The sequence below is a fragment of the Drosophila ficusphila genome, unplaced genomic scaffold, assembly GCF_018152265.1.
Source record: "Drosophila ficusphila isolate 14025-0441.05 unplaced genomic scaffold, ASM1815226v1 contig_791, whole genome shotgun sequence".
Lineage (NCBI taxonomy): Eukaryota > Metazoa > Arthropoda > Insecta > Diptera > Drosophilidae > Drosophila > Drosophila ficusphila.
The window spans coordinates 20,408,666-20,433,584 of NW_025064737.1; the positions used below are offsets into that span (position 1 = coordinate 20,408,666).

General features: G+C 43.6%; 2 protein-coding genes and 1 long non-coding RNA gene across 5 annotated transcripts; 1 reads left to right on the forward strand and 2 right to left on the reverse strand.

The window, feature by feature from the left end:
* The first annotated feature begins 2,158 nt into the window (after window positions 1-2,158).
* Window positions 2,159-14,094, forward strand: LOC108095855. Of its 3 annotated transcripts, none has more exons than XM_017197154.1 (6): window positions 2,159-2,336; window positions 10,366-10,423; window positions 11,247-11,494; window positions 12,734-12,972; window positions 13,033-13,345; window positions 13,408-14,094. In XM_017197154.1, the coding sequence occupies exons 4-6, from the start codon at window positions 12,759-12,761 to the stop codon at window positions 13,886-13,888; spliced, it is 1,008 nt and encodes a 335-aa protein (XP_017052643.1). In that variant the 5' UTR covers window positions 2,159-2,336; window positions 10,366-10,423; window positions 11,247-11,494; window positions 12,734-12,758; the 3' UTR covers window positions 13,889-14,094. The 3 variants fall into 3 exon arrangements, with proteins under 3 accessions (XP_017052643.1, XP_017052642.1, XP_017052644.1); XM_017197153.1 differs by having other exon boundaries at window positions 11,388-11,494; XM_017197155.1 differs by having other exon boundaries at window positions 11,394-11,494.
* LOC108095857 lies at window positions 9,486-10,041 on the reverse strand. Its single transcript, XR_001771679.2, has 2 exons — window positions 9,881-10,041; window positions 9,486-9,811 (listed from the first exon to the last, which is right to left on the reverse strand). It is a non-coding gene; the product is annotated as an uncharacterized LOC108095857 (long non-coding RNA).
* A 2,685-nt stretch (window positions 14,095-16,779) lies between the features above and the next one.
* Window positions 16,780-24,902, reverse strand: LOC108095839 (poly [ADP-ribose] polymerase tankyrase). Its single transcript, XM_017197130.2, is given in 7 exon segments — window positions 16,780-18,215; window positions 18,277-18,433; window positions 18,499-18,791; window positions 18,856-19,013; window positions 19,076-20,953; window positions 21,113-21,895; window positions 24,226-24,902. Coding segments are annotated over 7 exon segments (4,497 nt in total). The 5' UTR covers window positions 24,422-24,902; the 3' UTR covers window positions 16,780-17,183.
* Between the last annotated feature and the right edge of the window lie 17 nt (window positions 24,903-24,919).

Sequence of the window (24,919 nt, forward strand, 5' to 3'; positions counted from 1 at the left end):
GGAGGTACAGCTGCGCAGTGAACTTATAAAGCTTAACCCACAAAAACAACAATAAGTTTTTAAAAACAAAGTATGATTGCCTTTCCCTAAGGAGTTTCCGAAAATAATATTTCATAATTACAAAATATTTAAATAAAAAATAGTTTTTTTGAGATGTTTAATAACATACTTAAATACTTGATTTTACAATTAACAGTCCTGTGAATACATATGTACTTGCCCAAAGGGTTATGTTTGCATTAAAGGTTGGTTGGGGAATCAATTGGCATTCGGCAGATGTTGTCCTGTGGCGCATCCTTTGTAATTAACAAAGGAGTGCGATGGAGACGGCAGAGGAGAAACCCTGAGGCACGGACTAAGCCCATTAAAAGTCCCCAACAACTCGAGCCTGTTTGTACAGTTGCCATTGGAATCGCCAGTCCTTTATTTAGTCAGTCATTCAGTCAGTCAGGCAGTCAGTTAGTCACTCAGGCAGTTTGCCAACCTGTCTCTGTTTGGCATCACCTGCCATCGCCAACGTCTGCTGACTGTTAATGTGTTTAATGATGCCTTGGCCATCGGCGATCTCAGTTTAGTTTTCATTTATGCTAAATTGCGGCCCGAACTGTCAAGTAGTGTTGCCAAAAAAAAGATACTTTTACCGAACTTTAAGTGATATACTTAAAGATCTCAAAATACATATCCTCAGAAATTCTTAATACAATACGATGAATTTAAATAATATTGTAAATAATAAAGGAAAGCAGCTTCTGGTACCACTCATCTTAATCATCATATGATAAGTATGTCAACTTTTCTAAAAAGATTTGTTCATCAACTAGTTGAAAAAACAAGATCAGACTAAACATAAGCTAAACGCTCAGCTCTGCTCAAGGTGTGACTATGAGACTAAGTGAGATTCCAGATGTCGGGACATGCCTCGTGCCTCACCGATTGTCCTGATGCGATATGCGGGTAGAGCAGCGGGTTTTCTGGTTTTTTCCTCGATCTCTAGCCACGCGCCGCAACTTTCCTCGCGACTCTCGATCGAGGGCTTGCCGCCGATACACCTGCTCTCCTACCAAAACTTTAGCCAACTGGCCACCGAATGTGGGCCGCCCTAATGGAGTTGTCCCCGGGCCCAAGGCTCGCAACTTTTACCAGCTTGCTCTGGGCGATCATTAGCTGGCCAGGGTCTTACTCACCGAGCAACATTTTTTGAGCGTAATGTTTTTTTTTTTTCGTTTTGGTGGATCCTCCATCCATTAAGAAAGGGTACTAAAGCCTTAGCTTTAGAATTCGTTAAGTTAGCTACAGTAGCTGCATTAGTTTGCAATAGAATTTCCCCCCAACTGAAATCATTTTTATTTTTAAATTCCTTGTTTGCGTCCTTTAAAAATATTTTTACACTTGAGCTACAAAAAATATACATATGTAATTATTGTAGTTAAAAATAAAATAGCTTAGAAGGCAGTTTTCACGTTCTTTGAAATGAATCAGATTAGTGTCGCAGCCCCTTTTTGTGTGACATAACATACCCTTGTTCCATAACATTCCAGAACCCTCTTCAGGAAACCCTTCGTCCTGTCCAGAGAGAGTATTAAACAATTCGGCGCAGGGAGTGAGAGAGAGAGAGAGAGAAACCAAGATCAAGCTGCTCTTTGTAGCTCGTAGCTGTCGCCTTGTAGCCGCTGTCGCTTATGGCTACCCTTTACATTGAAGATTATGGGTTTATTGTTCCTATGAGTATGTATGTAACGGAATCGTTTGTGACCCAACTGGGAGCTCAAAAATAGGTAAAAAGAAACTAAAATTTAAAGAGATGGTGAATGTTAATGTTTAATTTGAAGAATTTTTATCACAATTTTTTTCGGGCTTAAATAGTAAGACATTCCTAAAATATCACGAAATTTATTTTGTTACATGTCAGTAAGAATGGAGTATCTGCTAGTCGGTAAACTCAACTGCCGCGTTCCTTTTTCGCAGCCGCTGCTTCTGTCGCCGTCGACCGCGAACTTCAGGAGTGAGAGCAGAGAGCCGAGTCCGAATTCTGAAGTTGAAGCCGTGGTAGAAAACGATAAGGTAATTGTTTTGTTAACGAACTGACGGACCCGACGAGACCACCCCGTACTTATTCTACCACGGTTGAAGCAACGAGCTGAGTCGCCGCCGTGGAGGATATCAATTGCGCGCAATCCATCGGCGGCGACGGTTCGAAAACCTGCTAGCTCCAAACTCCTGACTGAAACATTAAGTAAATAGTGACCAAGTTACTGCGGATCGAGGAAGTTAGAGCCTTGAACCCCGGCACGACGATGGTGTTTTAAACATTTTTGTGTGCTCGTGTTTGTTTGTCGGTGAGTTGAGTGCGCGCGCTATTTTTATTTGATAACTGCAGAACCGTTAGTCCCCAAGTGCCCTCCTAAAAAGAAACATCAAAATCCAAACGAGAAACCCCCAAAGAATCTGTGTAAAAGTGCAAAGAGACAGGCGGAGAATGCGCCAAAAAACAAGACAAAAAATAAGAAAAAAAAACATTTTCCTGGGTGCGGTGATCTTGAACTCGGGCTCAACTCCGCGTAACGGTGCATCGGCAAGTGCAGGAAAAAATGGGTGAGGAAAGAAGGAGGCTGCGGAGGCCATTGCATTTCTTTTGATTGCTTGTGTATCATCTTCGGGGATCTCTACTCTTCGCCCACTCTTTTTTGCGGGTACTTTCCGCTTATTTTTGGCGCAGCCTCCCAAAAGGTAATCTCTCCAAGACTAGCGTTATAAAACTGCCGTTAGTTTTTTTATGTTTAACCGTTTTTGGGTGCAGTCGAGAAGAGCGACTCTTTCCCAAAGATAATTACAGCAAAAGGAGCAGAGTTTATGTTGACCGTCAAAAATAGTTGAAAATAATGTTCTACTAAAAAGCCTTTTTGCGCCAAATTATTGTACGCAGAGGCGGAGAATATGGCGATTTTCCTGTCGTCTTTTGATTTATTTACATGTGCTTTTGCTTTTCGGGGGGCAGCACAAAGAAATAAGAAGCATTTCTTTGTGCAGAAGTCAAACAAACACTCTGACTCATTCTCTTCGCCGCGCTCTTTTTTTCTGAGCCCCAACGCGGGAGAAAGAGCAAGTAAAGTTAAAGTAACGGACAAGAAACAACAGCATCGTCATCGTTTCCAGCTATTCTCCTTTTCCTCCTGCTCCTCCTTTTCCCATCCATCATCACGTGTCCCCAACTCTGGTGCAGAGAAAAAGTAATGTTAGTCAAAAATTACATTAAATATTCTTAAATCACATTGATCAGCATTTAGAAAATCCTTTTTGTTTTTAGTTCTTAGTGACTTTTATTTTCGTTTTCTAGTTCAAATCGATCCACTTTAAAGTTATAAGAAAAATCATCAAATGATCTTTTTTTCTGTGTAAGCCTTTTGCTCTTTCCATCAGCCATGTCAGCGCCTTCATTATAATAATTTTTATTGCTTTTGCATAAATCAAAAATCGCACAAACCATACCACGAACCGGCAATCGTAAAATGTGGAAAGGCTAAAAAACATAAAAGGTGCGTTTTTCGGCTGTCTGCACTAATTTCACATAATGTTGTTGTTTCGTTGGACCCGCGTTTTTTGATCCTCGGTTCACATTTCCGTTACTGTTGCTTTTGTTTTTGTGCTAAATCATTGCGGTTCCTGCATACAAATTCATTAGTGACGGCCCCCCGTTCTCCGCTCGTTCTGCTCCTTTGGAGAACTCTCCGCCTTCTCCTCCCACACACTCTCGTTTCTGGGAATCGCCACTGTTGTTGTTGTCGTTGTTGGAGCACCTTTCTTGCAGCGGATTCTGCAGGAACTCACTCAGTCCCTCTTTCTTTGGAGCCTTTTCTGAAGAATTATGCTCCAAGTCTTGGAGCGACTTTCTTTTTTCTGGGCTTTAGGTTCACATTTCATAGGCGATAACAGATATTTTCCACTACATAATATCCAGATATGCAAAACAAAAATTTAAAATGAATTTCAAAGAAACACATTTTAAATGTTGTTGTTTAAAAAATAAAAGAAATAAAATAAATGATTTTTTTAAGAACTTAATTGTCTTGTGAAACATTACAGGCCTACAAAGATTAATTTGTTTAGAACAAAAAATTTGATTCTCAATTTCTCAATATGTCCCCAATTAAAGAGTTTGGCCGTGTAAGCATGTATCGTACCCCATATCAAAATGTCACAATCGTATGTATTCAGTACTAAATTCACAGACACTCTACATAACTTCAATACGCATCAACCCATTTCCCTATATTAATTCTATACATCTTTCTTCGTGGCACTTTCGGATTCTACGAAACCGAAACACACATAAAATTAAGTTCAAATGTTGCCCAGCTGCTTTGTTTCCAATGTTTTTTTTTGATGCTGAACTGATTACTGTAACCAAGAATGTGACCCTACAGCCCCCCTCTTGACAATTTGGTAACTAATTTTAGGGCCTGGTCTGAACCAAATACAGTTGTCGGTAAAATTTTATTGATCTTCGTTTTTTTTCTGCACAAAAATATAAAATTGTTTCATGGTCGATCGGTTGTTGCTTTTGCCGACGAAATCGAAAACTCGCCAAGAAGCAAACGGCAATCGGCAAATCGAATTCAAAACGCGTGTGTGGGGAGGGAGGAAATCCCAGATCCCAGAAGAAAGATCCCTGAAGAGGGCCCAAAAAGAGGACTCCAGACTTCAGACGCGCCACGACGATAACAACAACAAAACAGCAATCAGTAAATACTTGGTTTAGGCGGACCAATACACTGAAAATAAATTAGTTATAAAAAATCATGTGCGTTAAAAGAAGCTCATAATAGATTTTCAAGATAAGATTAAACAGTATACAAATTTTAACTAGGTTTTTAAATTAAAATTTACCTTCAACCAAACAAGTAAATTAGAATAATTTTCTATTAGGCTGGCTTTGGTTTCAGTGCAGTCACTGTCCCATGGCAAAAGCCACAAAGGGCCGCCCGAAAAATATTTTTATCTTGATATTTCTGTTTTTTGCCGCTGTTTGTTGTTGTTGCTGTTCTAAATACGCCAAAAGTTGCTTTCGGGGCATAAATATATGTCTTTAGTGTGGCATGTCTGGTTGCGTTTTTGGAACTTGGTAAATGGGGCAAAGGCAGACAGACGGACCTGACCAAAAAGCTGGACCCTGGATCCCGAAGTCTGGCAGAATTCATGGAATTAGTTAACGATTAATGATTGGATATTGATTTCGCTTTTGCGGCCTTTGAGCGGCTCTCTTTCGCGACAGCTCTCGTCGTTTCGCTTTTACTACTCATTAATTTCCTTTAACTATCTTGGGGGGCATTAAAAAGTGCCGCTGAGCAAAATTAAGTTCCTGGCGCAACATCTTATTCGTTTTGGCTTCTTTCACCATTGAAGGCATTTTACATAGTTTATTTGCGTTGTTGCCAACTTTCTTTTTGAGAGATTCTCTTCCTTATAGCGTCGCTAACTGCTTTACGATCTGAGCAGACATAAAACTCGCAGCCAAGGAAGATAGCGGATGGAATGGGGATGCTACTCAGTTCAGGTAGTATTCTTCGTTTCTGGGAAACTTAATTTGTGCTCCTTGGCCGCCATATCAAATTGGCGCTATCAAATACCTAACACGGGCCATACACACATACCTGTTTGCATATATATAGGCAATGCCCCATATAACTATGAAGCACAAGCTTAAAATTTGCTTAGCTCGGTTTCTCCACTGCGAAATTCGAGGCTTAAATTCTTCTCGGGGAGATTCCATCTAGAGCATCCCATAGCCCAAACATTTGCGTAGAAACTACCCAAAAAATAAAAGAGAACAGCAATTTTAATTTGTGTGAGAACTTGGCGCGTTTCGGTCTTCATTCGGGGTTTGTTCACTTTGAAGATTCTGATGATCAGGGTCCGACGGGGGGATTAAGATGGCGCATATTTGCCGCCGATCATTAGCTATTAGACCGACTCCTTGGCAACAAGCCTGATTTCTTGAGCGTGTAGATTGTGAGCAACCGAAGCCGCGGAGTAATTGAGCTGTTTGGGGCCTCTTCCAGGCCCAGTCTTCAGTCTCTATTCTCCAATCTGCCTGCCATTACTAACGAGATACGCCAAACTATTTGGCAATTAGCGGATAATAACATTTGCTTACACATTTGGGAAATAATGAGAAACTTTGTGGGAAGACAACATGCAAGCATGTTGCACTTATAGAACGTGAACATATCTGACTTTATGATTGGATTATTTTGAAGCGTAGAACATAAAAAAGTGGCACCTACCGAATTTAATTTGCATTTTAATAAAAAAAACTTTAGAATATGGCGAGTTGCACTTATCCCGCTATCATTGATCGCTTTTGCAGATTGTTAACAAATGCAACACAACATAATGGATTTAAGTCAAAAATCGCTTTTAATCCAGTTGAGTGTGGTTATTTGGACACAGGATGTTTTTAAAGTCTGTGCCATTAAACAAAGACTTCTTCGCCGAACACTCAGAACCCGCTTGGAATGAACCATAATTTCTGATCATTCCGTGCGTCTGGTGGAGATTCCTTCGGAGCTGAGCCAGAGCAGATGTGGGCAATCAATTGGAGAACTCGCAGAGCGAACCCCAATAAACGATGCGGTGATGGCCAACCATTTGGACTGATGACTGCACCACGTCCAGGGAGAGTGGCCCATAATACGCCATAACGATATCAACCAAATGAGTGAGCTTGGACTTACAAGAGAAAACTCTTACATTGAGGAAAAAATAAAAAAGAAACAATGAGTAGTTCTGTTAGGTGGTTTGGGGAGTGTTTGAACACAAATCAATTAACAGTAATAAACCGCTTTTAATTGAATGTAAAACTTCATTTGGTTGAAGAAATGTTTCCCATGAATAATTAATTTCTTGAATAATTAATTTCCTTTCAAAACTTTATCTGATTGTCGGATTCGATACTTCCTAGTTAGAACATATGCCCGATTAAAAATAGTCTTTTTGCCAGTGCAGAGATTGCCTCAGAAAGGGGTTGGCGGATCAGCGGAGACATGCCCACTTGTGGTGCAGTCGCTCTTTGTGCGCCAACTCATATTAAACCACCGTTATGCATATCAGCCACACAATTCAAAGAACAGAAACAGAAGAAAGCCGGGGACGCAAGAAGATCGCCACATATCGAATGGAGATTGGCGTGGCCGTGGCGTAACCCTTTAATTATGCCACATACGAGTACGATCTGAACTGAACAAAGTCTACAATCCACCGAGATCGTTCTAAGCCGGGATCTTTCGGGCTCACCTCTCGACGTCAACGCCTTTCGAATGGCACTCTGGGTTGGTCTTGGTCTTGGTCTTGGTCTGGACCAAGGAGGAGAACTCCTCTGCTACTTTCTAAAAATCTGTCCGGGAATATAAATTGCAGCCACGTTCTCGCTCCTCGGCGAGTGCGAGTCAAAAATTCTGCAGCACTCTAGTGCCGCATCTTAATTGCATTTCGATTACGCTGCTGCAAAAACAAACCGACCGAAAAACGAAAAAATACCTTTGCGAAAACTAGAAAACTAGAAGAAATGGAAGCAAGAGCAAATCAAATCTGCGAATGTTTGGCGAGGCAACAAATGTTGCTGGCAACATGTTGCACTTGCGAACAGGCCCGCAGCAATCGGCAGAAGTTGGAGCCTTCCAAATAGACAACAGATGAGACAGCCAGGCACGGCCCAGTCCGCATCTCTGGAACGCCTTTTATGCGATGTGCTGGGTCCCCCGAACCCAAAAAAACAGGTTCCACCGACCATGGCCAAAGCGATGGCCAAGTCTGGCGACCCGAGAGCTCGGCCAAGAGCCTAGAAATTGTAACAGCCAAGAGCGGAGGTTCGGTTCTCAGGCGGCGGACCTTTTCTTACCACCGCGAGAAGCGTCTGGTCCTGAGCCCATTTAATACAGTTATTTTTTTCGCAGCCCTCACTCGCTCTACAGTGGTCACTCTATAAGTTAACATTTCCTGGTCAACAACAAGAACTACTATATATTTAAGTTTTCTTTACCGGAATGGTTATAAATTCTTAATGCTTATCCATCAGCTTGCGAGCTCGATAATTTATTGCCTGTTACTTATTCATTTCCTGTAAATGTCGTTTGGTTCGTTGGCTTAGTTTTCATGTAGATTTTAATATTGAATTTAATAATGATAGGAATTAATAACTTAATTTAAACATACCATTATTTTTTTTGGAAATAAAATACCACATATATTTAAGTCATAAAATCAATTCCGGTTTTACTGTAGCTCTTTCTCCCGAAGAAGCAAAAGGTACATCAACAATGGGAAATGCAAACTGTTTTTGTCTGGAAGTCATGGCCATCCATGACCATTCCCATTCTTATTCCCGTTCACTTATCCCTGACTGCCATCGAAGCCTTCGATGCTTTCTTTGGCATTGCAGCTCCTGCTGCCTTTGCTGCCTCTCGAGTCATTAAAAACGATTCTACTCAAACTAGAACAGACCAACGGGCAACGAAAAAGCTGGCAAGTCTTTCGTAGAAGAGGAGAAATAGACGTCATAAATGTGCAGGAGAAAGGCCAACTAGCCGAACTGCAAATGCCCTTAATTAGCGCACCTCTTAGGTCAAATGGCTAAAGAGAAAACTAAAATAAAGATTAATGGTTCATTACAATTATTTGCTACTATGAAATACAAAAAATTGCGAATAATGGGATTATAAAAACAATTTGTTGAACCAATATGATCATGGATCTGTTAAAGACATTTTAACAGGATATATTTCATTTCTTCTGAAATTACAGCAATTAATTTACCTTTGCAGTGATCGAGGCAAATGGCCAACTAGCTATTAAATATTCTTTCCAACCCCCCATATATATTTCGAGTGCTCGAATCAGAAAAAAATTCCCCTTCCGATCCCGCGCGCTTTTAATTCCTGTGGGGATTGTCGATCGAGATATAAGGAGAAGTGTGTTATTGCTGACTTGTCAGCTGTTGGCTTGAGCAAATATTATTACATGATATTGTGCACCGCAGTACCACTCCGATCCCCACCGCCTAACCACTCCAGTTTTGCCCCTGATCCGAGCTCCGTTCCCTGGCAGCCTTTTCAATGAATTATTAGTTATTTCAAATTTATGTGCCGTGCGGTTTCTCTTCTCCCCGTTCTTCTGCCTTGGCTGCTTTTTTTTTATCGTGCGTCTATTTGCGTTTCCGCTTTCCGATCTCCAAGACTCAGACTTGGGGTCTCTTCTGGGCCGTTCCTTTCATTTGCTCAATGAAGGAGGCGAAGGCCCCGAAGAAAGAGGAGAGTCTTCGTGCCGTTGGGGGCGTATTTGCCTAACAAAAATAAATAAATATGAATTTATTGCAGCGTTTGTTCATTGCTGGGTTTCTTTTTATGTGTGTCGCAGGAAAGAATATTCAAACCTAATGCCCAAAAGCCCCCAGCAGCGATCAAATAAACAAATACCGAGCAAAGCCTCGCTTCTCCGTTCCCCCAAACGATATTATTAGTTTTATTATTTGCTGCTTGGTTTTCATTTGGGGCAGATAAGAGAAATACGCTGAGCTTTGAAACAGACCAAGAGCCAAAGAATCTCTGGAAAACTCCGGAAAAAGGGGGAGCGGGTGACTTTTTTTTCTGCTGCCCTGGCAATTCTTCCGCTCTGAAGCTTTATTATTTTTTTCTGCCCGCCTCCGAGTGGTTCTGGTTTCTACGAATTTGTCACGCTTTGGATTTCAAATTTTGTTGATGTTAGCCAACTGTTAATGGACCCCGCAGCATACTTCCATATACGTACATACAAGCTTCCTCTTGTGAAATCATGTGAGCCGTAAGTAAAAGGCATTTAACGCTTGATTTTGCCCGGGGTTTAAGTTTACCTGCTCTCGATCCTATGCGACCCGGGACTCCCACTCCTCCAGGACTATTGTTGGGCATTTTAAACCCGCACAAAAGGACACTCAAGTAGGGGCGGAAATTTAATATGAACTGCTGCTTATTTTTGTTCTCTGTTTTTGAAATATGAGATTTTTAGGCTTTGATCACTACTCTTATTGTTTGTGTCTACCTGCCTACCTGTTGTTAATTTTTTTTCATGTTTATCAAGATGTTCCCTGTACTTGCTGAAACTTTATATTCCTGATCTTCTTTGGTGGAGTTTTCTGGCGAATATGAATGCGAATTTCCCGTAGGACGGGAAGGTGTCAACGTTTTACATTAAAAAACAAACATTGCACTTGTCCCGGCCTATGGGCGGTTTGTAACAAGCAACGTGAATTTCATTTAAAAATTTACTTTAAAACTTCATTTTTAATTTAAACTTATAACTTGTTTTTAACATATACAATGTCATTTGTCGTTTCAGATCTCACCTTGCAATACTAGTATATTTTAAATTATCGGGCACACGAGTATTTTTTCCGGTGAGTTTTTCTTGCTTCTCATAAAATAGCTAAGAGTTTAAGCTGAGGTTTACTAAAGGTTTCATGCGCATGTTTCAGGCGCACTTCATATTTAATTATCCATTCCATACGTCATTGTGCCTTATAATTTTTCGACTAAGTACAAAACACATTTTGTATTTTTAAATTTTCCAAACGCGCGCGCTGTGTTGGTACTTTTCCTCCCTTTCCGTTACGAAACTGCCCGCACGAGGCTGCCACTTTAATTCAAGCTGAGAGAGCTGCCACCTTGTTGGCTGATTGTAAGAGATTCGCATGTGATTTGTATGTGCTAACAAATAGTGTCTTTAATGTTCGTTAAAAAAAACCAAGAAAAAAATAAAAAAAACAAACGTGAAACAAATATCAGCCCAAAATGTAAGAGAAATACGAGTGATGTGATTCCTATTTTGTTTAATTTTCTTACCTTTACTCACGCGCGAAACAAACGTCTCACGCTCTCATCTCTACTACATGGGGTTCGGCGCCCGTGCGAGGGTAGGTGCGCGTGTGTGAGTGCCGCCGCCTCTCTCTTACCGGCTGCCAAGTCGTTCGGGTTCAGTCCGTTAACGTTCGTGTTCGCTGAGAGAATCACCATCAGTTTTTAACCGTTGTTGTTTAACGTTGTCAAACCGTTTGAGACAACGTTGTACAGCTAAAGCGCCTCCAGCGGACGAAAAAGACTGCCAAATCGTTCGGTTTAGGTCTTGGGCTTAACGGGCCGACGGGCCCGACGAGACTTATACTCTACTATGGCCTCGCTCTGTCGTTCGTAATTCGTAAAATAAAAATAAAAATTGTTCAGTTTCAGTTAAAAAATATTCTCGCAGCGACTAGTTGTGAACAGCAGAAAGACAGCAGCGCGAGAAAGAGAGCGGAGAGAACTTCGTCGTGTTGCGCAGGCAATCTTAATTAATTTATTTACGTCTATATTGATTTTTTAAAGTAACAGCTACAGTTAGCCAAAGGCAAGGCGGAGCGAAGAGCGCGCGTTAAATAGTACAAAAATAAATAATACACACAAAAACCTGAGGCGAGTCTAAATATTTCGAGGTGAGTAAACCTATAAAAATAAATTAAGAAATTTTTATAATTTGTTAGTGTTGCCAAAAATAATATTTCTCTATTACTAGTTAGCTTGCTTTCTATTTTTTTATTTTTTCCGCCCGCGCACCGTAAATTAGTAGCAGTCTGCAATTGTTTATTTAAAGTTTATAAAGCGACTTTTTATGTTTATCTGTGTGAGCAGCGCAGTCGGCGTCGCTTAAAATTAATATCAAGCAGTTGCGAGCGCGTTTCTGTACTTTTTTTAGGTAGTTTGATATTTTACAGTAGACGCTGGCTTTGTTTTTATTGCGCTGCTGCCGCCGACGCAAGAAGAGCAAGAGAAGAGAGACGAAGATGCAGTTAGATGCACGCACACCTACGCACGCGTATATGTATATACATGTAAACGGCCTGCGACTGTGTAAAAAGCATGTACAACTCGTGAAAGCGGATGCAGATTGGGGATGGCAAGCATCGATTTATCGAAGCGGTTATCGTTTAACTTAGATAAATAACTCACCTGGAAGTGTTATTATTAATAATATTACCTTTTTAAATGCCTGACCAAAGTCCAAACTCTGCTATGCTGCATGTTTTTTGAAAAACCCGGTAACTAGTGCTTACGTGCATGCATACATACATACATATGTGTGATTATCCTGCAAACGAAACAGCGTAGGGATAGCAAAGACATACAAAAGATACTTTATTCAGATAATGTTATGATCACAAAAACCTTCTAGGGCCAGTTTTTTTTTTATAAACTTGTGAATGTTCTGCCGAATGTTTTTTTTTTATTGTTATGCTTCCTTTTGTTAAAAACCGGTAACTAAGTATGTATCCTCAAAGGTATTCGTTCCTTCTTGTGCCCTTCTTTCGCTGCTTCTTTTGTTTCGTTTTTTAAGACATTAAAACTACATCAATTATCTTTTCTTTTATAAGTACATATGTAGATACATACATACATATACGGACAAGGGTTAAAAACTACAGAAAGGGCGATTTGAGAATGATTTTAAGTGATGCAGGCAGTTCATTTTTGCTCTCTTACAACTGCTTGTCGTTAAGGATTTTTAAATTTTAAATTTAGTAGTTCCGTTTTCGTGTCAATTTCTAATTTATGCCCTACAAAAGAGTAAGCCGGGTATTAGTAAATAGTAATTTTTAACATTTAAAAAATATCAAAACTACATAAGTACATTATATAGATCACAAAACCCTTATTTGTGTTTTCGAAAATAACAGGTTTAGGGGTGTTTCTGGAGGAGGAATGGAGCACCTGTCGCACTTGTATCCCCCGCAGCTGCCTAAGGGGCGTGGCCGGCCCCGGGCCACATACGCCCAAACGGGAGAATTCGATCTGGGACTGATCCGGGAATACCGATCGCACCCAGTGCTATATGATCGCACCAACAAGCGTTTCAAGGACAAGCTGTATGTGGCCCAAATATGGGATCAGATATCCCACAAGCTGGGTTACGAAGGTAAGGCTTGGGTAACCGTCGACTATTGGCCATGGGGTTAATTTTAAATCTATTTGTTAGCCACCAGTTTAAGGGAGCGCATGACCACGTTGAGAAATCGTTACAATATCGAAAAGCGACGAGTCGAGAACGGCCTGTCCACTCAAGCCTCCCAATGGCCACTCTTCGAGAGCCTCCAGTTCTTGGGAGATCACATTCGACCGAGGCGCAGCTTTAAGAACATGTCCATGAAGGAGGATGATGAGGAGACCTACGAGGTGGACGACTGCCAGAGTGACAGCAATGGTCATATGGCTAGCGTCAAGGATGAACTGGAGGAGGACTGCGAGATTTTTGATTGCGAGCAGGCACTGCCCGTAACCACAGTGCTGGGGTAAGTTCACAGGCCACCAATGTACCCCGCTCCTGGGTGACCTGACCGGCTTCTCTTTCCAGGATCCCCCTGAACACCTCCGACGAAGCCAACAAGAGCCAGCGCTCGATGAACGGCAGCGAAATGGCCAATGGCAAGGGCTACAACCACTTTGCGGACAGCTATCAGCGGCGACATCAAAACCAGCCGGAGTACATAATCAGCAGTCCGATAATCAACCATCCCAACAAGAATAATAAGCGATCAGCACAGCATTCGAGTGATCATCCATCGAAGCGCCGGGCGGATGATAGTTTGTCGATATCCGGTTTCTATCCCGCACCGATCCCTGCCCCCTTGCCGCCGGCGTATGCCAAGTTCCGGGGATTCGGCGAGTTCATGTGCCACTCCCTGTGCGACATGCCGCCGGCCACTGCCTTGCGTCTGGTGCAGAAGTTCACCCGCGAATTGGTCCAAACCTCCATTCGCAACGAGGACAGCGGCAGCAAACCGAAATCCGATCAGGCAGAACCGAGCAGCGAGTCCCAAGAGGAGGACGAGTAGATTATAAGTTGCAATTTTTAATTACGGGTAGGGATATTGGCACGCGTGTCTACATCTATGCATATAGCATAATAGCCGCATTAATGACAGAATCGATTACTCCATATATGTTTTAATTATACTCTTTTAAGTCTTCTAGCCTCGCGATACGGCAGGTGGAAGATCAAAGCATTTCATTTATTAACATAGTGGAAAAAATACACTTATTTGCTTTGTTTTAAAGGCTGGGTAATTAGGGGTTAACTAATCAAAATTAATCAAATTTCAGATTCGGCAAAAGCATTATACTCTATCTGTAAGATGCACATCTGTAATGGTATAGAATCCTATAAATCCTATATAAAGGACCATACATATTTTAAACAATATATTTAATGGTTTCATTCATGCATCACCCAACATTTCGATCGCGAAAGACCCAAGGGAAATAGGCGCGAATTACCTAATACCACTAAGTTAATTTCTTGGTTCAATGACCTTCAGTTGACCTTAAAGTAAGTGAGTTAATGAGTATTCCTTTAAAAAAAGTATTTTGGAATTAAGTTCAAATCGTCTATTATCGATCTTAATTAGATCTTTATTCTAATTCCCAAAGTCCCTTTGCAAAGTAGACAGAAAAAAATGAGAGCAGGACTGCCCTTCTTTTCATTCTATATACACAAAAATCATGTTGCCATCCTGAAAAAGGGAACCATAAAAACATGTCCTTAAATTTTATTACTTTCTGTATGCTGGAACCACCCTAAAAAGCTTTTAAAAGCTCCAAATAGTTTGGCCCTTCGGAGTCAAGCTTTTAATACTATTTACATAAAGATGAAATCCCTTTGAGGAGCATCCCCCAACCAGAAATGCTGGAGGCTTTGAACAGTGCAATGGATTGCCAACCATGCTAATGAAATTCCTACCATTTAAGCCATTTATGCTTGACTTTATGCCACCCAGGATCATAGGAGGTGTTCCCGAGTGGGTCGCTGATCGATGTTGTAGGACGTCCAACGCACTAACTTACCCCGATAAATGCCCGAAGTGACTGGCCAACTGGAAACTGCAGTCGAAATTACCGGCCGAGCCATTGCCAAATGAAGCCCGAGTAGGCACAACTCCATTTGGACGATCTGGGTGGGGCCTCCAGGCATTTCTATGTGCGTTTCCCCTTGTTTTCCCATTTCTTTTTTTAATAATGCGTCTATATTTCTTAATTAAATTACAGCTCCTCGCATTTGGGAGTGAGTGTGTGCGGGTAATTACAGTGTTTATGTGCCACTTGGACATTCCTGGCTCCTTTTCCCAACTGGCTGGCTGGCTTATTGATATTGCCAAGGCCCACAGATCTCAGAAGGTGAGTGGAGTGGATTGGAGTGAAGTGCATCCGAGATGAGAGTGCAGTGGTACATTAAAACGTCACCTGATGTAGGCCGTGCCCAGTGCTTATTTGTTGCTGTTTGGAAATACAAATTGCACTAGTCCCGGCCTGCAGTGAGTGTCGCATTCAACGATCTACACTGTCAGAAAATTATTAAAAAATAAGCAACATTAATGTATATGAAAAAAAAAATGAATTTAAAAATAAAACTCATACTAGCATGACTAACATTAAACCCACAACAGTAAATATGTACATTTTGATCAGCAATCTAATCTAATCTTAACTAAATATATCAAAACTAATCTTATATTAAATTGGAAGTAATGATTATTTTTTTTGCGTGTATCGGGGCAACTTAACATTAACGTTAACTTAATGCTAACCGCACCACCAGAAACCATAGCCACGGCCATAATGTGGTGCTTTTGGTGGTGCGGCATTTTGCGTGCTGCTGTTCGTCAAAGTCAGCACCGTCTTCTCATCTTCCCATCTCGTCTGTCTGGCCCTGTAATTATATAATTTAATCAAATTACTTGCATATGTTGCCAAAAAAAGGAAACGCCAAAAACTAAGGCCCGAAAAAAGACGCACTCGAGCGGCAAGAAAGACTTGAGAAATGGCCAAATGCGGGCCAACATAAGTGGCAACAGAAATAAAAATAAATGCCAACGACAGCAGCTCCTGGCGGCTCCAAAATGGTTAATAGCCTCATTTTTGACAGTGAAATGTGCCTGCGTGTGTTTTCTGCAAGGGGAAAAGAGAGATATTTGCGTACTTTAGCATTCATCATCATTATTCTTCCGATGCGGTTGCATTTTAAATTTTTAGGCGCAGCTTAACGTGTCTTTCGGTGTGACAGTTGCAAATTGCAAGCACTCCAGGAGGCGGATAAAAGCTAACTGCTACGCATGCAATAAGTGTTAGAGAACTACGAGCTTTCGTTACTAGCTATTAGCTGTAACAGAAATTATCACTATGTAAGAGATAATAAACTGAACTATTGCAAACAGATTAAAAGCAAATACATTTTCTTGTTCTAGTTCTTAAACCAAATTTGAAATATATGAATGGCCTTAAAAGGAAATATTCTTGCTTGGATAAAATGGATTCCGAAAAATAATGAACAACATTTACGTACCAAAATGTAGTTCCTTAATTTGTGTAGGTAGATTTTCATTGCTTAGCGTATTGTTTTAAAATTATAAACATATGTTTACATATGTATACTAGATCCACTATAAATAGAGCAAAATATATAGTTGTGACCTTTGATCTTCGCTGATTGCCGCCTAAAATTATACAGGCTAAGTGCCTGTTATCAGCAAGCACCATTGAGGAAGGTTCAGTATATTTTTTCAAAACTGATGAATTAATTAAAAAAAAAACAACAAATTATTAAGCTTTCGCAATTTTTCATAACAAATTGTTTATAGGTTTTTGATTGCTTTAAATATATTATACAACGCTATTTCCTTCCAAGCTGAACTCTTCAAAGATGATTCTATAAAGTAAAATGCCTTCTTCGTTTGATGTATATGTATTTGTATATTTAAATTTAATTGGAGTTTTAATTATTGTTTAAATTAACTAAGCTTAAACACTTAAATAAACGCGCGAGCGTAATGTTATGTAATGTAATGCATTTATCGTCAAATAACTTTTAACCTCGTATAATCGCATTTTCCGTATTTCGAATTAAAATCACTCAAAACTGTGCTGTCACTTTTGATTAACCCAATCCAATCCGATCCGTACCAATCTCGATAGCTCGCCCTTACGTGATATATTATAGAGTAATATAATAAACAACGAGAGAGAGAGAAAGAGAGACACACAGGACACGACATCTATAGCTAGTAATTGTAATAAAATAGACGGGAGGCCAACGGAGACAAAGAGATCAATAACCACCAGCATGTCGTACCACCGTCACAATTCGTAGGTGATGTTGTTCATGTAATCGCGCGTCTTTCGCGCCTTGAAGGGGGCCGCAAAGTGCTCGTAGGCGTTCTCCGCGTTGTACGACGAACAGCGTCTTAGTCGGTGATGCTGCAGCGAGCTGCTGTACGGAGCGTTCCCGTGCCCGGCTCCTCCGGCCCCAAAACATCGCATGGCGGCGCACAGCAGGCTGCACCACCGCCACGACGAGGTGAAGGCATAAAAGTGACGTCCACTGCCGCTTCCTCCGCCCTTCGAAAGCAGGTGCTGACGACTGTGGTGCAAGTACGGATTGTAGTTCGAGCGGAAACTGCTGCTGTCGCTGCTGTGGCCACTGTCATCGCTACTGCTGTCGCTCCGCCGCAACCCCAGCCGAAAGAGATTACCATTGTTGTGGGCCGCGTTGGCGAAATCCTCAAAGTCCAAATGCGACTCGTATTCGAAGTCGCGATCTATGGAAACGGCGGGTGTGATGATCATAAATTGACTGTATTTTTGGCTGCGATTCGCTTGATGCTGTTGCTGCTGCTGTCGATTGTTGCGCTGCTGGTTGGCCAGCGAATTGAGCAGCGTCTGGTTGGTGTCCACCGAGGAGTAGCTGTTGCTGTTCGACACTGGCGACATGTCATTGTTGTTGTTGTTTAAATTTCCGCTGCTCGTGTTGTTGTTATTGTTGCTGTGCGTGAAGACGCCGGCGGGCGCTGGTTGGGTGGTGGTGACAGAGGCCGCGGAGGCAACCACCGAGTGGTGCTGGGGCTGGTAGTGCTGGTACTGCAACTGCAGCGACGGTTTGGCATGCTTGTTCCGCCTCTTGGCAACTGGAGCTGAGGTCTGCTGTTGTGGCGGTGGCAACGGCAGTGGTGGCTTCTGCTGTTGTTGTTGTGGTTGCGGCTGGTTCAGCGCTGGCGATGTGGTTGTGGGCGTGGAACCGACAGAGGGCATCCATCATCTCGTATCCTCCGTCCCGCTACTGCTGTCATCGGGCTTCACGATTTGGTAGGTTATCAAGTACTCCGGATAAGACTGCAAGAATGATTGAATAATTTAAAAACGTCTAAAGGCAATGGCTTTGATAAATGCCCACCTGTTCACCGCGATAGACAACGTATTCTGCGAAGTGGAGTCCTCCCGCCGATGGTCTTCCCACCACCGAGTGGTGTCCTGGCGGAGCGTGAGCCATCTTCATGGCGCTGTACTGCAAGAAGGATTTACCTAGAGCAACCCGGCATAACAGTAACTGTCTGTGAATTGTAAGTAAGTAAAATTATTATCTATTCTAGTATTTCTAAGCTATAACTCATCTCACCTGGGACACACATAGCAGGACTTATCCTTATGCGAGGGACACCCGATGCCTCCGCCTATTCCGTAGACATACTGGTTGCTCTTCGAGCTGTGCTCGGCAAAATAAATGCCCGCTCCGAACATTCCGCCAATGTAGGCGTGGCGCTCATCGAATCCGCGTTGCACGATCGCGTTAATGAAGGGACTGCCGTGGAAGAGCATTCGCTCATTGGATTGCAGGAAGTTCTCCTCGGCGATCTCATGGCGACGATGGGCATACCGCTCCCACAGCTTTCGGTTCTGCACTTTTTGCACCTGCATAGATAAAAAATCAATTGATTTTGTAGTTTCCATTTGGGATCTTTAAAGAGTGACTTACCCGAATGATGTTGTAGCGAGTGAAGTAACCGCCAGCCTGACCATTATCCCGATGCTCTCGAATTGTGGCCTGCATCTCCTCCTCGACTGCCACAAACTCCTTGTCATCCGGCAGCAGGTCCACCAACAAAGTGCACAGGTTCACGTTGTTACCGATGCCTTTAGGTTTAAACAGATTGGTAATATTAAATATAAATTAATTTTATGTTATCAGTATTTACCTGTGGTGGACCTCAGCTGAGCGATTCCCTTGAGTATTTTGTGGCGGAAGCCGTAGGCGGAGACGCCCACCTGCTTAAGATCGTCGTGGCCCATCTCGGCTAGAATGTCCAGAGTGATTTGCTCGCGTTCGAATAGCTCGATTAGGTGATGCAGCTGCTGGCTGCCGAGGAAGCCGGACACATTCGTGATGGTCTCCGCGTCCGGCAGCAGGTCATCAGAGGAGGCGCCCTCGGCCCCATTCGCCTCGGCGCCCTGGGCGGGGCTGATGCGCGTACTACTGGCCAAGGGAAGTGGTACAGGAACACTCAGAATCATGGAGGCACCGGTGGGCAGCAACACCGTTTCCGTGGTGGGTGAGAGAATTGAGGATGAGGACGACGACGATGTGCCTGCTCCCGCTGCAGCTGCATCCGGGGCGGGGGAACTGCTGGTCAGCGATTGCGTGGAAGCACTCAACGCCTGTTGGCTCAACGAGGTGGCCATTGCGTCCTGCAGCAAGCACTTGACATCATCCGCCGTGGCCAGCTCAATGGGCGTTTGTCCCTCCTGGTTCTTCATGTAGGCATCGGCTCCGTGGGCCAACAACAGCGAGCAAAGCTGCGTTCTTCCCTTCTGTGCAGCCTCGTGCAGCGGCGTGAATCCCCACTTATCCGTTGCATTGACCACCGTCTTGTGCTTGATCAGCAGCGCAGCAATATCCAAATGGCCATAGCTGCTCGCGTTGTGCAGAGGAATGAGACCACCCTTGTCTTGCGCGTTCACGTCTGCTCCGTTCTCCAAAAGATACTCGGCGCACTCGAAATTGTTGTATCCAGCGGCCAGGTGAAGGGGTGTGGAATTCCTGCCCTGGGCATCTCGACAGTTGATCGACTCTGCGGTAACCAATCGCTGAACCCGAGCCAAATTCCCCTTCTTGGCTGCATCCAGAAGAGCTGACGGACCTCTCAGCAGCTCAGCCACATCGTGATCGGATTCCTTGACCAAGTCCGCCGGAGTGGCTCCGTCCCGGTTCTTCTTCATGGGATCAGCGCCGTGCTTGAGGAGTAGCTTGCAAATATCGTACTTTCCCTTGGCGGCTGCTTCATGCAGAGGTGTAAACTTCCACAAATCCGAGACATTTACATTGGCTCCGTGCTTGACGAGCAGTTCGGTTACTTCATAGTGCCCGTAGGAGCAGGCATTGTGCAGAGGCACCAGTCCACCCTTATCCGCAGCGTACACCTCGGCGCCGTGCTCCAACAGAAACTGCACCACCGGCACTCGATTGAATCCGGCGGCAAAGTGCAAGGGTGTGGAATGTCGTCCATCCAAATCCCGGCAGTTTACTGAGATCGGATTGTTGAGTACTATGCGACGCACAGTATCCAAATCTCCCGCCTTGGCCGCCTCCAGCAAATGGGTTTCACTGTCCGGCGGATTTTTGAGCAGCTTCAGCACATTGTCCGAGGCCAACTGCGCGGCGGTGAGTCCCTCCAGGGAAACGATATTCGTATCCGCGGCGTAGGAGAGCAGCAGACGAACCGCCTGCTCATCACGGGCACACCGATGCAGAGGCGTCTGTCCCAGACTATCCAGGGCATTCACCTTGGCGCCCTGCTTCAGCAGAACCTCCATGGCATCGTAGTGGAGCAGCTCGGCGGCCAGGTGGAGTGGCGTTAGGAACGCCTTGTTCTTCTCGTTCAGCAGAGATCCCTTCCTGGTCAGCAGCTCCATCAGTTGCTTGCGCTTTCCATCCGGACACACAACGGCCAGGTGGAGCGGGGTATCCCCTGTGTACGGATGCACAAAGTTAACGATCTCGGCGCACACCAGCTTCTTGGCACGGGACACATCGCACTTTCGACAGGCGTCCAGCAGACAGTGGCCCTTGTACTCAACTGCAAAAGAAAATGAATCATGTTAGAATAAACAAAACATTTTTATGACATGCTTATGGTATAAATAGAACGACTGATTCACTTTTGTTTTAAATGTAGTTTTACTACTTAAGGTGTTAGTTTCGAACATCATATCAAGGATAAACATTTAGCACTTACAGGCGATTCGCTCCCTCAGTTCCCTTGTGGGCGCCGCATCGATGGCAGACTTGCTGTGGCAGTTGAGGAGAGTGGGATCCGCTCCGCGACTGAGCAGCAGGCTGCAGACCTCGACGCGACTCTTGGAGGCGGCCTCGTGGAGCGGCGTGAAGGCCCACAGATCGTTGGCATTCACATTGGCGCCCGCCTGGATGAGCAGCTTGGTCACATCGAAGTGGCCGTAGGAGCAGGCATTGTGCAGCGGCACCAAGCCACCCTTGTCCTTGGCATGCACATCCGCCCCGTTGGCCAGCAGGATCTCCACGATGCCAATCCGATTATAGCCAGCTGCAAGATGCAGTGGAGTGGAGCGTCGTCCATCGCTCGCATGACAGTTAACATTGAGGGGTGTGAGGAGGGCCAGCAGGCGATCCTCGGCTCCCGAGCGAGCGGCTTCGAGCAGTTCGTCCTTGCGGTATTCGCCGGTCAGAACGGGACGCGTCGCCTCGTCCGCCAGTTCCAGTGGTGTCTTCTGTTCCGAGTTCCGGATAGTGTGATTCGCTCCATGCTGCAGCAGAGCCAAGCACACGTCCACCTTTCCCTTGCTGGCTGCCTCGTGCAGTGGAGTGTAGTTCCAGTTGTCAGTGGTGTTCGGACTGGCTCCGGCTTTTAGCAGCAATCGCACCACCTCGGCGTGGCCAAAGGAGCAGCAGTTGTGCAGCGGATGCAGACCGCCTTCATCGCAGGCTTGGATGGAGGCGCCGCTGTTCAGCAGGAATTCGACCACTTCCCGGCGTCCATAACCTAAGTGGAAAATAAAACAAAAGATTCTGCCATTAGATGCTTTTCACTCAGTCTTACATTCTTTGGTCGATGGCAAGCCCTAGAAATGAGCGGGAAGGTCTTGAATTCATGGTTCTTTCTTTCTGGGGGCTTTTCCGACCTTGCCCATGGCATTAAAAATCACGTAGAAAAAGATAAGGCAGAAAGAGGTTATTGAAATTTAATATATGTATATTTCTAAATAAAATTTCATATTTACTTAAAAAAATTATAAATAAATAAAACAACCGTTATTTTTTTGAGTCTGTCACCGCATACTTAAAAAAAAGATCGTTAATCGGATTACAATCAATACAACAATGGCTCCAATTGTTGTTTACGTGAGACATCGGATCCCGTTATTTATCAACCAACTTTTAGGTACTCTTGCATTATCTTGCGGAAACTACGGTCTATGGCAAATCTCTGACTCATCTTAATTTGGCAATCAGACACACAACCGATTAACAACAGAAATGTTTACTGTCGTATTTATTGCTAACTTAATAATGAACTGCAAGGAGAACCGTAGCCAATTACAATCTGGCAAACAAAAGCTTGAGCCACCCACCACAAAATGGTTTACGAAACGTGTGCGCCGTTCACTTTTTGGTGGGCAAACAATTACGAAAGTTATGCATTAAAAATTAATAGAATGGAAAACTTAATTCAAACTGTTGCACTTGGGGCCGCAAAGCGTCAATTGCTCGGAACATAAAAGTGATCCTTGAGCGGGAAATATAATATCACCTGAGAATACGCTTAACCAACTTGATTTGCAATTACTGGCCTGAAGGTTAATTTGTTTTACTTTTTGGCCAGCGATAAAAGTTTGTTTAAAGTGTCTCAACTGTGGCCAAGATATGGAGGGAAGGTCTCTCCGGGTTTATCGACTATACATATATGTACGCACACCCCGACAAGATAACGGGGCAATGCCAAAGTAACTGATAGTCGAAAAGTAGCGAAATAAAACGATTGACTTTTATTATGTGTCACGAATGCGGGAAAGGAAGGAAGAAACGTGAGCTTTCGTTTCCTCAGCAACAGGTATTGTAAAAATTCGAATACTTCAAAATTTCATACATTCAACAAGGTGAAAACAAGCCACAAAAAATATCGTTAACTAAAACGACACCAGACAATAACAGACCCCTTGGAGATCTCACTTTTTGTTCACAGAACGTGACAAAAAAAAAACAGACAAACGAAAATAATAATGGAAAACCAGTTTAAAGAAAGAAAGACCCACCGAATGAATCATAGACCACCAGATAATAAAAAAGTGCTCAAGTTAAAAAGAAGTCACAAATGGCCAAAAGGCGAAATTGATATGCAAGGGGCGTCGAGTGAAACGGTTAAAGAGCTTTTGGGGGCCTGTTGTGGGGAGGGGGAAAGCCGTTTCTTTTGACTTTTGGTGCTGGACTGCCGACTGACAAAATATAAATCGCAATGCATAAAATGCTAACTAGGCCAAAGTCACAACAAAAGACGCGAAAATATTGAGCCAAAGACGTCACCAGGATGTGGCGCATGCAACGCAGCGGCAGCAGCCACAACAAGTCGCCCCACCACCCACTTTAGCGCCCAGCGCCCTTCGCTCACTATCACTGCCACCTATTCAAAAACAGAACCCTACGACTGCAGTCGAAATAATATTGTTAATAATAATCAAAAAATTGTGTTGTTAATCACACTCTTTAATATATGTATTTAAATAATTAGTTAATATATTATCTTTTAAAATTAGTAAATAAACAAAAAATCTGATCATATGTGGTAAAAATACGTTTTTTAAAACGATTTGTTGGATAATTTCGATAATTTTCCAGACATTTTTTATTTCCAGTGCTCAGCCAGTGAAAGCTCTTAGAAAATGAGCTAATTAGTGTGGCTCATTGTGCTATTATCTCAACCGCAGGTGTATGAATATTTTTCGAAAATAGAAAAGTTTCAAATGCAGCACGCACACACATGCAGCAGAGAAATGGGGGAGGGAGGGTTCTCTTCCGGAAACAAGCCGAACATATAGAACACATTCAGAACGTGGTAGAAGGCAGAACATGGAAACTAGGTCAACTCTCGACGCCATTGGAGCAGGCGAGTGTCCGACCGAGAGCGACGACAATGACGCCCGTCACACCCAGGCGCAACTAGCTCAAGGCCAAATCCCCACTGCAGCGGGGGGTTGCCAACGGGGTAGGTGAGTCCTTCAACCTTTCGAGATGGGGGTTTGGGCGGTGGTATACGGTTTTAGCCCGTCCTTGGACGGGGAGCCCCCATGCAATCTCGAGATATATCATCCTACTTACCCGCTGCGAAATGCAATGGCGTGGACTTGCGTCCCGCCGTATCCCTTGCGTTTACGGTCTGCGGCGTTATTAGCTTCTTCACCTTGGCGATCTCGCCCGTTTTGCAGGCCTCGAAGAGTTCCCTCAGCGGATCGTTGGCCATGACCGCATCGAGATTAACGCTCAAAATGGCCCGACTTCGACTGCTGTTGGCCATTGTTGTGGTTGTTTTTTCTTTTTTGTTTTGTTGTTTGCTACGCTTTGGCACACACACGCCCCAAAAACTAACGGGCGAAGATTCAGTGGGCTTTTCCTCAGCTAACTGTCCTTCAGTCCTAAGCAATGCTCGCGGTTTCGCCTCCCTGGCTTGCCCGCATCCTGTGTCCAGGTGTCCTCTGCCGCAGGAGCAACAATTTGCCACTGGCTGCCACGCGACCAGCCCTCGATTTTAAGCTTAATATTTAATGCACAAAATTGCAGCACCAAATCAATAGAATTTCCTTGCTCCGTCACTGTTCGAGTTTAGCATTCGCGGAGGGATTTTTTCGTTTTCGAACGTAATCGGGCCTACTTTGGGGCTAACTCCCTATTATTTGGCCTCCAAAGCTATTCGCACGGGCGATTATTTTACAATTATTTCACTCCTCCGCAATCTTGCATTGTTTTGTGACGGAATCAGAGTGACCGTGTGCGGAAGGGCAAACATTCCCTGATT

Coding starts and splice junctions, on each gene's coding strand:
- LOC108095855 (XM_017197154.1), top strand. CDS start 12,759: ATGGAGCACCTGTCGCACTTGTATCCCCCGCAGCTGCCTAAGGGGCGT. Junction 12,973..13,032: donor CCACAAGCTGGGTTACGAAG/GTAAGGCTTGGG, acceptor TCTATTTGTTAG/CCACCAGTTTAAGGGAGCGC. Junction 13,346..13,407: donor CCCGTAACCACAGTGCTGGG/GTAAGTTCACAG, acceptor TTCTCTTTCCAG/GATCCCCCTGAACACCTCCG.